Source organism: Vitis vinifera, chromosome 19 (genome assembly GCF_030704535.1).
Source record: "Vitis vinifera cultivar Pinot Noir 40024 chromosome 19, ASM3070453v1".
Taxonomy (NCBI): Eukaryota; Viridiplantae; Streptophyta; class Magnoliopsida; order Vitales; family Vitaceae; genus Vitis; species Vitis vinifera.
In genome coordinates, this window is record NC_081823.1 from 12,729,754 (window position 1) to 12,743,396 (window position 13,643).

At 30.2% G+C, this 13,643-nt stretch overlaps 1 protein-coding gene across 1 annotated transcript; it reads right to left on the bottom strand.

Moving 5' to 3' along the window:
- Positions 1-7,726: 7,726 nt before the first annotated feature.
- On the bottom strand, positions 7,727-12,077 carry LOC100253183 (probable glutathione S-transferase). Its single transcript, XM_002265971.2, has 2 exons — positions 11,763-12,077; positions 7,727-8,071 (listed from the first exon to the last, which is right to left on the bottom strand). The coding sequence occupies exons 1-2, from the start codon at positions 12,075-12,077 to the stop codon at positions 7,727-7,729; spliced, it is 660 nt and encodes a 219-aa protein (XP_002266007.2).
- Between the last annotated feature and the right edge of the window lie 1,566 nt (positions 12,078-13,643).

Sequence of the window (13,643 nt, forward strand, 5' to 3'; positions counted from 1 at the left end):
AGCCATTTAAAAAAAACTCTTTTCACATCCATTTGATATAAAACAAAGTCTTTAAAACATACAAAGGCAAGTAGCATCCTAATGGCTTCCAACCTTGCTACGGTGGCAAAGGTTTCTTCATAATCTATCCTTTCTTCTTTATTAAAACCTTGGGCTATCAGTCTTGCTTTATTTCTAACAATTATGTCATTTTCATCCATCTTATTTCTAAATACCCATCTAGTTCCAATAACGCTTTGATTTGAAGGTCTTGGTACTAATTCTCATACTTCACTTCTTTCATATTGATTTAACTCTTCTTGCATAGCAATCATCCAATTTTCATCAACTAAAGCATCATTTATAATTTTAGGCTCAATTTGATAGGTAAAAGCAAGATTATTACAAATATTTCTAAGAGATGATCTAGTTCTTATCCCACTAGATGGATTACCTATAATTTGATCGTGTGGGTGGTTGATGACAAACTTCCAATCTTTAGGAAGGTCTTGGCTTGATTCACCTTGCACTTGTTGAGGAGGGAATAGTGCTAATGGTGATTCTTCTATCTTGGGATCCTCTCCAATTTCTTCTTGTTGCCTTATATCTTCAATTTGCAATTTTCCCATGGGGTCTCCAAACCTAAATCATCATCAAAACTCTCTCTTTCTTGGAGAGAATTGTTAGATTCATAAAAAATAACATGGATGGACTCCTCTACAACCATGGTTCTTTTGTTAAAAACTCTAAAAGCTTTACTTGATGTTGAGTAACCAAGGAAAATTCTAACATCCGATTTTCCATCAAATTTTCCAAAATTGTCTTTAGTGTTTAATATAAAACATTTGCACCCAAAGACTTTGAAATAGCTAATGTTGGGTTTCTTGTTTTTCCAAAGCTCATAGGGAGTTTTCTTAAGAATGGGCCTCACTAATATTCTATTTAAAACATAACAAGAAGTGTTAACCGCTTCGGCCCAAAAATATTTTGGTAAATTGTTTTCATTTAGCATGGTTCTAGTCATTTCTTGAAGAGTTCTATTTTTCCTTTCAACTACCCCATTTTGTTGAGGAGTTCTAGGAGCCGAAAATTTGTGGTTGATACCATGCTCATTGCAGTATTCTTCAAAATCAATATTTTCAAATTCTCTCCCATGATCACTTCTTACATAATTAATTATAAAACCTTTTTCATTTTGAACCTTATTGAAAAACTTTGAAAATTCATAAAAGGATTCATTATTTTGACTTAAAAACAAGACCCATGTGTATCTAGAGAAGTGATCCACAATAACATATGCATAAGACTTTCCTCCAAGACTTAGTGTCCTAGAGAGACCAAATAAATTCATATGCAACAACTCAAGTGGCCTAGATGTGGAAATGAAGTTTTTGTTTTTGATTTGCTTTCCCACTTGACAAGCTTCACAAACTTTGTCTTTTTGAAAATTAATTTTGGGAAAGCCTCTAACAACTTCATATTTGTTGAGTTGGGAAATGAGGTCCATGTTAGCATGTCCCAACCTCCAATGACACAACCAACTTTGATCATGCATGCTTGAAAAGCATCTATCATGGCCATCATATTTTGAAATATTTATAGCATAAACATTATCACATCTATGGCCCATGAAGATGGTTTTATCATTTTGAATGTCCTTGATGATGCAATGAGATGCTTCAAAAATCACTTTAAAATCTTTGTCACAAAGTTGACTAATGCTTAAAAGGTTATGTTTTAAACCATTCACTAATAAAACACTTTCAATAAGAGAGGATGTGCCATTACTAATGTTGCCTTGACCAATGATTCTTCCTTTTGCACTATCTCCACAGGTAACATATCCTCCATTTCTCTTTGTAAGGAAAGAAAACTTGGATTCATCTCCGGTCATGTGTCTTGAGCATCCACTATCCAAGAACCACTTATCCTTCTTTGAACCCTACAAAATAAAACTCAAGTTGATTTAAGTACCCATATCTTTTTAGGTCCTTGAGGGTTAGTGACCTTGGATTTTTCAATCCAAACCTTTTTAGCTTTTGCATTTGAATTCTTTTGAGAACCAAAAGTAACTAATGTGCCCTCCTCTTCCACAAAAGTTGCAAGTAGTGGAAGGACTTATACTTGTGGATTCTTTTACAAAATAGTTTTTAAAATACTTTTGATTTTTTGAAGATTTGAATTCTAGCCCTTATTTGTCAAAAACACATTTTTGGCTAGCTATAATTATTTCAAAAGATTTTTTTCCACAAGAAAATATTGAGAGAGAGGAGGTCAACCATTCATTTTTCTTTCTCAAAATCTCATTTTCTTTTTCAAGATGAGTTTTAGAAATTTCAACAATTCAAAATTTTTCTTTTACTTCTTCAAGTTTTTTTTCAAGTTCTTGAATTTTCTTTTTAAGAGAATTATTTTTCAAACTAAGTTTTTCAAAATCCTCATACAATTCTTCAAAAACATCATGCATATCTACATTACTAAAGTTAGAGTTTACCTCATCAAGTTCATCTATTGCCATGAAGCATATGTTTGCCACTTTTTTTCTTATTTTCTTCTTCAGAGGATTCTTCACTTTCACTTTAAGTGGCCATCATTGCCTTCTTCATTCTCCTTTTGGCTTCACTTATGTAGAGAGGACAATCATATTTAATGTGTCTCGGTTTTTTGCATTTGAAACACACCAAATCTCTTTTCTTTTCCCATTTCTCCTTGTCACCATGAGATGAAGATTCCTTTTTAGAAAGGTCTCTTCTAGAGGTGAACATTCTTCCTCTAAACCTTTCACTCCTTATGTATTTGTTGAGCTTTCTTGTGATGAGGGCTAAATCATCATCTTCTTCACTTGGTTTTTCTTCTTCAACATCTTCTTCTTCCTTAGTTGTAGCTTTGAGAGCTATAATCTTCTTCTTTTTGTTTTCACTTTCTTGTAGCTTCTTTGCCAAATTGATCTCATATGTCATTAATGACCCTATGAGCTCCTCCATAGGTAACTTGGTCAAGTCTTTTGCTTCATGAATTGCGGTGACCTTTGTATGCCACTTTGATGGGAGTGACCTTAATATCTTCATCACCTTTTCGGATTCCTTATAGGTCTTTCCCAATGATTCAAGACCATTGACAATGTCGGTGAACCTAGTGATCATCTCAACAATAGTCTCATTTTCTTTCATCAAAAGCAATTCATAGCTATGAACAAGTAAATTAATTTTTTACTCTTTCACTTGATTTGTTCCTTCATGAGTTATTTCAAGCAATCTCCAAATTTCTTTAGCCGATTTGCATTGACATATTATATTATATTCATTTCTATCCATAGTACATTGCAATGTGAAAATGGCCTTAGCATTTAATTGAAAATTTCTTCTATCAAACTCATTCTATTCTTGCTTGGGTTTTGGAACCATGACTCCATCAACTAGTTTTGTAGGAAAATTTGGGCCATCTTCAATGACATCCCATATGTCTAAATCGATTGATTATAAATACCAAGTCATTTTAGTTTTCCAATAAGGATAGTTGGTTCCCGTAAAAAAATGGAGTTCTATGTTTTGCAAAAATTTCAGTGTGAGATGAGCTTGATGGAATACCCATTTCCTCTTAGATGATTAAGTATTAAACAAGAGGCCTTGCTCTGACACTAATTGAGAAAATAAGGGCTAAAATTAAATGAGAAAAACACCCAAAAGAGGGGTGAATTGGGTTTTTCAAAATCTTTTTCAACACAAAAAATTCAAGCACAATAGAAGCAAAAATTAAAAAGATAGAGTTAGAGAAATCAAATTCATATTTTATAGTGGTTGATTTGTACCCAATTGGTGTCTCAGCTGATTCGTGTCCAGCTGGTGCTCCTTGATTGAGGGATTAATCAACAAAATTTATAACCTATTACACCATATACTAGGGTAGCAAAGACAAAGCTACTATAGCATAGTGGCTCTAGGATCGTTCATTGGGATGGGTTTTCACTTCACAAAAGATATTAATTCAAAGTTGAATTGGTGCATTTTCATTTCAAGGTTAGCTTTAAAAGAAAACATAAACTTGAGTTGGAAAAGGTTTGGTTTTAAACTAACCAAAAATAGTAACTGATTTTACTTATAAAGAATAGTGTTTCTTGGAGTTTCAGATCACTAGGCTCAGATTCCTCATACAAAAAGGAGAGTTCCGGTCACTTGTTTCTTTTCCTCGCATTAGAGAATTAACATATAGTTAATTCTCTAACCGGTGTTGTACAGATGCTTCCCATTAATGGGTTCAAACACTAAATCCCTTTCACTGATGCACCTTGCAATGGCTCATACCTCTCACCTAGCATTTGCCATTCAAGGTGATCTTTAACCTTGGATTACCCGTCAAAAGCTCGCAAGAGATAACTAATGGATGTCTCCTTGGAGTCCAAAAGCTTACCAAGTGTTGGCTATTCTAGAAAATCCTACCTTCAAACCACCTCCCAAAGGCTCGCAATGGGTAAACTAGTGCATCTCCATGGACGGAGATCACTTGCCTTACCAAGTGTTGGCCCAGGTGATTTAAAGGCGTTTTAAGTTAACTAAAAAGATAAAAACCATTAACGGGTCACACTTTCTCTTCGTTAAAAACTAAAACAACAAAACTTCCAAATTATGCATGTGGAAACTTACCCGGATTTCCTCACTCCAAGAGACGAAGAGCCTAGCCTCTCATCCTCTGAGGAAAAATCCTCAGAGTTTGTTTGGCTAGCAAGAAAACTAACGAGAAAACAAGAACATATATGAAAAACAGAGCAAGTGCTCTGTTCGTTGATTCTATATATGATATATCTATCTATATTTCTATATTACATGATGCTATCTCACATGATCTCCCGAGAACAAGCTCCCGAGAGCTATATATAAAGAAAATTACAAAACAAAATATCTGAGGTTATTCACCCCTTTTCCAAACTTAATAACTAAGGAATCCTATAATTGGTGGGTTACAAGGAGAAAATGGAGATTTAGATATAAAAAAATCTAAAGAAAAATATCTCACAATGTCGGTCGCAACTATCGGGAAGCTTCAGGAGAACACCTGTGCACTGTGCAAAATGGCTGCGAAATTCTCGCAACAAAAGGCTGATTTCACAGCCGTGCAAAAATCTTCCTTCAGCTTGGAGTGATCTGCTTGCAATGGCTGTAACTCCTTCGTTTCAACTCCGAATCACACACAGTTTGAAGCATTGGATTTTTGACTTCCTGAGCTTTGAAATGGTATATAGCATGTAGAAAATGGACTTCGAGAAGTGCTCCAAAAGTGGCTGACATGACTGTCATCAAGAATGCTTCATAGCAGATTTCTCTTTGCTTCCCCTCCTTGCATTCCAGATTTGCTTATGGAAAAGGACTTCAAAGCTTTGGTTCTTCATGTTTCTGAGCTTTCCATTGCTTTTCCATGGATTCCAAATAACTCTCCTCAATCTCGGATTGCTTTGGTGATCAAAAAGCTATCAAAACACCAAAACTTAACACAATTTGATTAGAATTGATTGCAAGGGTCCTTAACATGTTAATTGGGTTAAAAGGCAATAACTACTACTCAAAAGTGTTTAAAAGAGTTAATTACAAGCTACAAAATAACACTTTTTGAGTAGTAATTAGTGGTTCGACACTTCTTTACCTACATCCACTCTCCTCAATCTCCTAACCGAGTGAGGGCTCCACTAACTTGAAGCTTCAACCAAGCTTCTAATCTTCTTTACCCTTGGATTCTAGCTCTAATAAGCTCTTATATAATCTCTTCAAGATTCAACTCACTTGAAGGCTCTAACACTCAATTTACAAGAATGATATTTTCTCAACCTAGCTCAATAATGACTCAAATACAAATCAAAGCTAGGATGACTCACAAGGGTGCACTAAAAGATATGCAAGTGAAGATTTAATGCACCAAGAAAGAAATGAGAGCTTTTAAGGCAAGAACAAGTGGGTATACAATTGATTGCAAGTGTTCTCTATATCATAAATAAAGTGGAGCTCTCAATTTATAGGTTTCTAACCTTGGGAGCCAAGAAAAATAAAAAGCAGCCTCAACCGGTTGAGTTGGGGGTCGATTGGTTTACTAGTCGTTGATGCATTTAATGCTTTGGTAGCTTACCGTTGCTTCGACCAGATCTTGACCAGACAAGGGCAATCGGTCGATCAGTTCCTTGGCCGGTTGAGCAGGTTGGCCAGTGCCTCGACTGGTTTAGTCTTTTGACCTCGAAAACCTATCTTTTTCAGTTCTTTTCTTTTTTAACACTTAGGAAAGGTCTTTAGGTAAATTAATATGTCAATTTTGAAACGTTTTGCCTAAGGTACATTTGACAAAACTCGAGTTTTAATGAAATTGTGACTTTAAAGAACAAACCTAGTTTTCAAAGATGCATGAAATGATATGTAAAACCTAAGTGCACCCATGCATTCATCTTACATTTGTTTCCTATGATTAAAAGTCTTCCTAATGTCTCAATCTTGTATCCATTAGATCCTTTGACGAATTTCCAAATTAATACCGGAGATTCGTTACAATTCAAACCAATTAGTAACTTAACCATGGTTTGTTATCATCAAAACCTGATTAGGAGAACCCTTGGGCTAACACTTCCGAAACCTTTCTTGAATATATTTGAGCCTTGGAAGAGTGTTTTGACTGCACCGTTATTCTAAAACTTGCATATCATTAGTGCACCAATCAATCCTAGTTTTCTTGTATCATTTCAAGCTTGGGATTGAAGCTAGAGAAGAGTGGATGTAAGTCGGGTTGCGCCGAACCACTATAAAATCTTGTGTATGCATTCTCTCTTCCCTACTCTTTTACTTTATATGCAATTGTCTTTATATTGTTTTATTATATACTTGCATATATTTGTCTTTTAAATATGATTAATATTTTTTTTTCTTAGAATTTTAAGAAGAAATATTGTCAAACAAATCATATTTAATCATAATTACTAATTTGAAAAGTAACAAAATTGTTTATTAAATAATAAATAATAAATTTAATAATATATAATTATTTTAATTATGATTAATTTATTTAATATAAAATAATTATTTATTTATTTTTATATTATATATCAAAGTACAACTATATTACAAAACATTTTATATCTAAAAAAGTCTTACAACAAATTTTATTCTCTATTATATTAAACAATTATTAATATTATATAATAAATACAAATTTATTATTGATTTATTTATTATCAAGAATATGAATTTATTTTTAACTTATTATTACTAGAATAAACTTCTTTTTTTTTTTCAAATTTTTACTTTATAATGTTTCTAGAGAAAAAAATCTCAAATAATAATAATAATAATAAAATATATAAAAGGAAGGGAAACATCTAGGAGGAGTTTAGTTGTCCATTGATTTGGATAACATAGTAAGTAAAATGGACATTTTTTTGAATAATTGAATGACTCATTAAAAAGTGCATGTATTTCAAATTATTTTAAAATAAATGAAGATAATACTAATTTAAAAAAATTGAGGTTATTTTTTTTATATATTTTTATATTAGTGAATCAAATCCCACTTTCTCCTTAATAATTAATTATGCTTGAAGCTTTAATTTTGTTGTTGTAAGAGTGAGTACACATGAAGAAAGGATTTACCAATGTTTTGCATCCCTTTCTAAATCACACTTAGAAAGCACTTCCTTATTAATAAAACAAACTCCAACTTCACACAAGTGAATTCAACCCAAGTGTTCTCCCCAATATTTTATATGCTAGCTTGCACTGTTCTACTCTATACCATGCCACTTCTTCAATTGTAAAAAGAAGTCATAAAGCTTCTGATGATCAGGAAGAGAAGTGGACACACTTTCCTTTTCCATGCACCTTTTAGCCCATGTAATCAACTTTGGGCACTCAGCTTCTATACTGAAGTTAGCAGCGATCTCAAATACATAAAGCCAACTAAAATATGGCATAAGATTCACATCCACAAAACCAAAATTTTCACCACCAAAATATGGCTTATCTCCTAGCTCTCCTTCCAATAGCTTAAGGCATTCAATGTACTCCTTCTTGTTTGCCTCCTGCTCTTCTCCTTTGGTTCTCCATAACCTTGCCCCAAGAAGGTGTAGCTGCATTTCATATATAGTCTCATGCAGGTTAATTATTTTATCATAAACAAACACTATATGATTTTATAAAAGATGAATGGATTCCAAGTACGTCTTGATTGTTAATTCTTCCCATTTTGATATAAAAACATTTTCTAGGGAACCGATAATGCTATACATCAATAGTGGTTTTTAGAGCCTACTTGACAATGATTTTAGAAAATATTTTGTCTAATTTTTTTTTTTTTTTAAATTAGGCATTTGACAAATTTTATGAAACACTTTTAAAATTTTGAAAAATCACTTATAATGTTGTAGAATCATTTGTAATATGTTTTTTTGGAGAAACACTTGGAAGATAATCTTTTTAAAACACTTTTAGATAAAACACTTTTACTTAAAATACTTTGAGTAAAAACACCGTCAAATATACTCTTAGTAACATTGTAAATTAGTACCCTGAGTTTGCTTTTTTTCCTTAATGATAAAAAATTGACCACTTAATTTGAATCTTGCAATAAGGTAAAAAACAAATTGGATGATAGGAATCCTAGACATTGTTTGTTTAGACTCTTTTCTCTATTCATTTGTAAATCAGTACCTTGAGTTTGCTTTCTTTCCTTAATGATAAAAAATTGACCACTCAATTTGAATCTTGCAATCAAGTAAAAAACAATTGGATGATGGGAATCCTAGGCATTGTTTGTTTAGACTCTTTTCTCTTTTCATTTTTCAATGAAAAGAGAAATCAAGGCTAAAAACATGTTTAGATGATAGAAAAATTGAAAATACGAATTTGATATTTTCGATTTTTTTTTAGAAAAGTGAAAACTTCTAAAATGTTTAAAACAAAAAATGGAATAAATTAAAAAAAAAAAAATTTTAGGACCCATGATATAAAAGGAATGCAAATATTATAAATATGAAAGAAAAATTAATATAAATAAAAAGTATCTCATATATATTTGAAATTAAGTATTATCTTAAAAGTATGATATAAATATTTTATTTATTTATTAGCCTATACACTATATTATAAGTGAAAATATATATATATGTGTGTGTGAAACAATTTATAAAAAAAAATAAAAAATCTCTTATGTAATTTTTCATAATTATTTAAAAACACGTACATGCATATTTATTCATTATTCATTCTACATGTAAAAATGAATCAAATTTAAGGATCATGAAAAACCATAAATTTACATTTGAACATTTTTGTTATATCTAATCCTTGATCCTTAATTTGAAAGTATTGAGGAAAGTAAAAATAGGTAAAAATTGATTTTTGTTATGCTAGAACGGTTTCACGTGTGATGCACGTGGATGGTGCATGTGAATTATGGGTTCCAATACTTCACCATATGCAAATGTCTCCATGGCTAACAAAATTTTAGAGTTAAAAATAAAAAAAATAAAAAAAAACCATTATTTTGCAAAAATATCATTTGATGGTCATTTTTTTTTTTTCACCATCTTTGCATATAACTTAGCTCACTGCAGCACAAAAAGTAAATAAGGTAAAAAGAAGAAAAATGAAGTAATAGCATGAAAGCAACAAGATCTAAGGAAAAATTAAATTATTATAAAACTTTATTTTCCTCAAACTTCCATCTTTTTTTTTTTTTCATTTTTCCTTGCTTTTTCCTAGTGACATTAACACAAGAAAATATAATTTTTTTTTTATTGACTACCAATAAAAAGTAGGGTTAAGAAAGAATTAGAACCTATCCTTATAATTTTTATAATTTTTTTCTCTATTTCATAATAGAGATGTTAGGCAAAAAAATTGTGGACATATGAGATAAAAATTCCAAAGCAAAAGAAAATGCTAGGAATCAAAGTCTTTGTTAAATACCCCATTTAGATGCTAGTTCAAAAATTCAAATTTTCGAATCTAAAAACTCTTTCCTAGATGCAAAAAAGTGAGTAAAGTAATTTAAAAGCATTGACATCGAAGACATCGATTTTCACTTAAGCAAAATGTCTAGATAACAAAACAAAAGATATTGAACAAGCAAGCAAAAGATATTGCTTCACTCATTGTGGACCGAAAACCTTACTAAGCAAGAGACTAAAAATGTCATTTTCTTTCTTTTATTTATTTATTTTTAGTAACCAAAATAGAGGGCATAAGCAAATGGAAAATTTTGAATTAGAAAAGCTTTCTTAAGAAGATAAATAAGTAATAAAGCAAACCCGAACCAAAAACCTCATATTAAGATGGTTATTTTTTCTCCTCCTCTCGGCAATTATTAAAAAGACGGGATTTAGAATTACAAAAGAAGAAAGTTAACGGATAAATAAATTAATAAGGAAAATCAGAAACAAACCCAAGAAGTGCAATCTTTAAGGATGTGAGGGTTTCTCGAGTGATATTTTCTACTATCAATCAACCAAGAAACCAAATCTATTTTAGCCTAATAAATAATAGATTATAATAAGCAATTGACATCTCTCTCTTACTTTTCGTCCATATTGTTATTAACCAAAATAAGGGGCACAAGAAAAGGGAAGGGAGAAAAAGAACTTGTTTTCACTATTTAGACTTGGTTGTCATTCTCTGTGTTAAGTCTACTAGCATTGTTTCTACTTCGGATCTTATCTTGCATGTAGAAGGGAGAGTTAAGATTGTCCACAGGAAGAATGGTGAGGCATCTAAAGGGCAATGTATAATTTGGAATGATCGTGGATATGAAAGAGATAATGTAAAATATATAGAATTGTTTCTAATGGGTTGTTTCTTTAATATATTAAGCAATTTTATTTAGAAGGGAATTAAATTTTTTATAGAGGTTTATGAAGAAGGGTTTCACTTCGGGTCTCCCATGTATGTATGAAAGAGAATTAATTTTTTTATAGGTTTTTCTGAAGAAAAATTAGGAAAACCAACAGAAATTAAAAAGACATGTTTGGGTAGAAAAGTTTTAGCAGGAGGTCGTACTTTTAGATTTGTAATAAATAATAAATATTAGATTATAGATAATAGATTTGAATAACATAGGAAAGGGTAAAAAACAATTAAAAAAAAGGGAGAGAGAGAGAGGTCGGATTAGAAGTGTGTTAACAACTGGACTAGAACTACCTATCCAACCATTAAACAATTTCCATTTAAATTTTTAATATTTTCACCTCACAAATTTTAACTTTCGACCTCAAATCATTGAATGAATTGAAACACCATTCAGCTACATCCAATTTGTTGCTTTATATAACAAATGCGAGAAATTTACTATTTGCTAAAAAAAATATAATATTAAATAAAAATAATATAATATTTTTTAAAATGATAAAATTAGTTAAAATTAAATAATTTTTTTATTTTTAATATATTCATATTTAAATATTATACATATTTCATTCAAAATACATTTATATGTATGCATAAGATAAAAAAGAAATATTATTAATTTTTAATTTATTTATATATTTTTAAAAAATAAATATAATTAATTTTAATTTTAATAATTTATAAAAATATATTTATGACGTCATCGATTTGATGTCGGTTCAACTACATGAATTGATAATTCTTCTAATTCAATGATTAATCCAATTCTGAAAATATTGGTTAGAAGTTTTGTCTAACCAATATTTTTATTTTTATGTGAAAATAAAAAATAAAAAAAATCATGATTTGTCTGTATGGTAAAATTATAACAACATATCTGACCACAATCAAAATGTGAGGTAATCAGCATAGACATACCTTCTTGTCTATGTAGTCAGCCCAGAACCTGGCTTGAGCTCTATGGTATGGATCCGAGGGCAATAATGGAGATTTATCCTTCCAAACCTCATCAATATACTGAACTATTATCTGAGACTCACAAATGGGTTTACCATTATGGATCAGCACTGGGATTTTCTTATGAATTGGGTTCATCTCTAGAAGTAGAGGGCCCTTGTTGAACAAGTCCTCATCTCTGTATTCATATTTGAGACCCTTCTCTGCTAGTGCAATTCTGACCTTCATACCAAACATGCTCGGCCAGAAGTCCAGCAAAATAATCTCGTCTGCCATTGTTACTACTCCAATCAGAATCAACTGAAAAAGGGAAGGAGAATTCTTAATATTTATATAGAGAAAACCTAAGGCTGTGTTTGGTTTGGAGACATTTTCTATTTTTATTTTCTAAAATAGCTTTGATCTCCACTTTTTGTTTTGTTTTAAACGTTATTTTACAAACTGGAATTTGTAAAACCTTGTTCGATTTTTTTTTTTTTTCATTAGCAAAAAAGTAAAAAAAATATAATTAAAATTTTATATGATAAACTTAGAGATTGTTTGGCAATAATTTTAAGAAAACGTTTTTAACCTTTTTAATACTTAAATGATGAATGATAAAAATTTTCAACATGTTATTGAATATCGAATCAATACATTCTAAGAAGAAATATTTGAATATTAATCTCATTGATATCATCAATTTCTTAAGTATCATACCAATCCTATCGATCCAATCACTTTTTCGAGAAATTGATTGGATTGATGATAAAACAAAATCCTAGGTCGCGAATTCAATTGATGATGAAGAAAGAATTTTTGGTTCAATACTTCACCTTACAAATGAAAAAAAAAAATGATTGTCTTAAAAAGGTTAAAAACGTTTTCTAAAATTACTGTCAAACAGACTCTTATGAGATAATATTTGATTTGAAATACATATTAGCTAATATTAATATTTTTTTTTTCATATTTATTTTATATCTTACCATAAGTCATTTTTAGCTCAATAAATATGGGCTTGATTTATGTTTTCTTTGAGTGCAAAAACTTTTCAAAAGAGAGAGGACCTCATATTTTGTTAATTTATAAGATTCTTAAAATTTAAATAGATATAAAATAAGAAATAACTAAAAAGGAAAACCATGTGATTTTATAGGTAATACATACGGTTAAGAAAACTTATAACCTAAATAGGTAATGTTTATATAAATTCTACTCTACTATTTTCAAATTACCTCAAAGGAACTAATTGTGCTTCCATAGAAGATTGTTACCAAATTAATTCATATTCCTAAATTATGCTATTCTTAAATAAATAGATAATTTTTTTATAAACAAGAAAATAAAATTGCTTTAAATTCAAAGAGTGAGAAAAGAAAAGGAAGGAAATTTTGTTTTCTATGAATGCATATCCATTGTAAATCTGCTGACCTAATTATTGACTTATTTATATTTCACTATTAAATAAGAAAATAAAATTACCTTAAATGGATTTTCTAGCATAGGGAGGATATTAAAAACCTCCCCTTTTAATTGGTTATGATCCTAAAAAGTTAACCACAATCACAGTGTATTATGCATACACCTCAAATTCTTATGTTTCTAATAGATAATCATCATTGCTTTTCTAAATAGAAAATTAAGGGCCTATTTGGGAACTATTTTTGGGAAGAAAATTTCTTACAAAAAATACAAATATTATGTTTGATAATCAAAAATGTTTTTTGTTTTCTATTCTTATGAATAGAAGATGCGGTGTTTTTAAAAAACATATTTTTGTTATTTTTTGTTATCTTCGCTTGTTTTTTTAGGACTGTTTTAAGAAATAATTATACAAACATATACAATAATTAAAAATAA

Coding starts and splice junctions, on each gene's coding strand:
- LOC100253183 (XM_002265971.2), bottom strand. CDS start 12,077: ATGGCAGACGAGATTATTTTGCTGGACTTCTGGCCGAGCATGTTTGGT. Junction 8,072..11,762: donor CTGACTACATAGACAAGAAG/GTATGTCTATGC, acceptor TATGAAATGCAG/CTACACCTTCTTGGGGCAAG.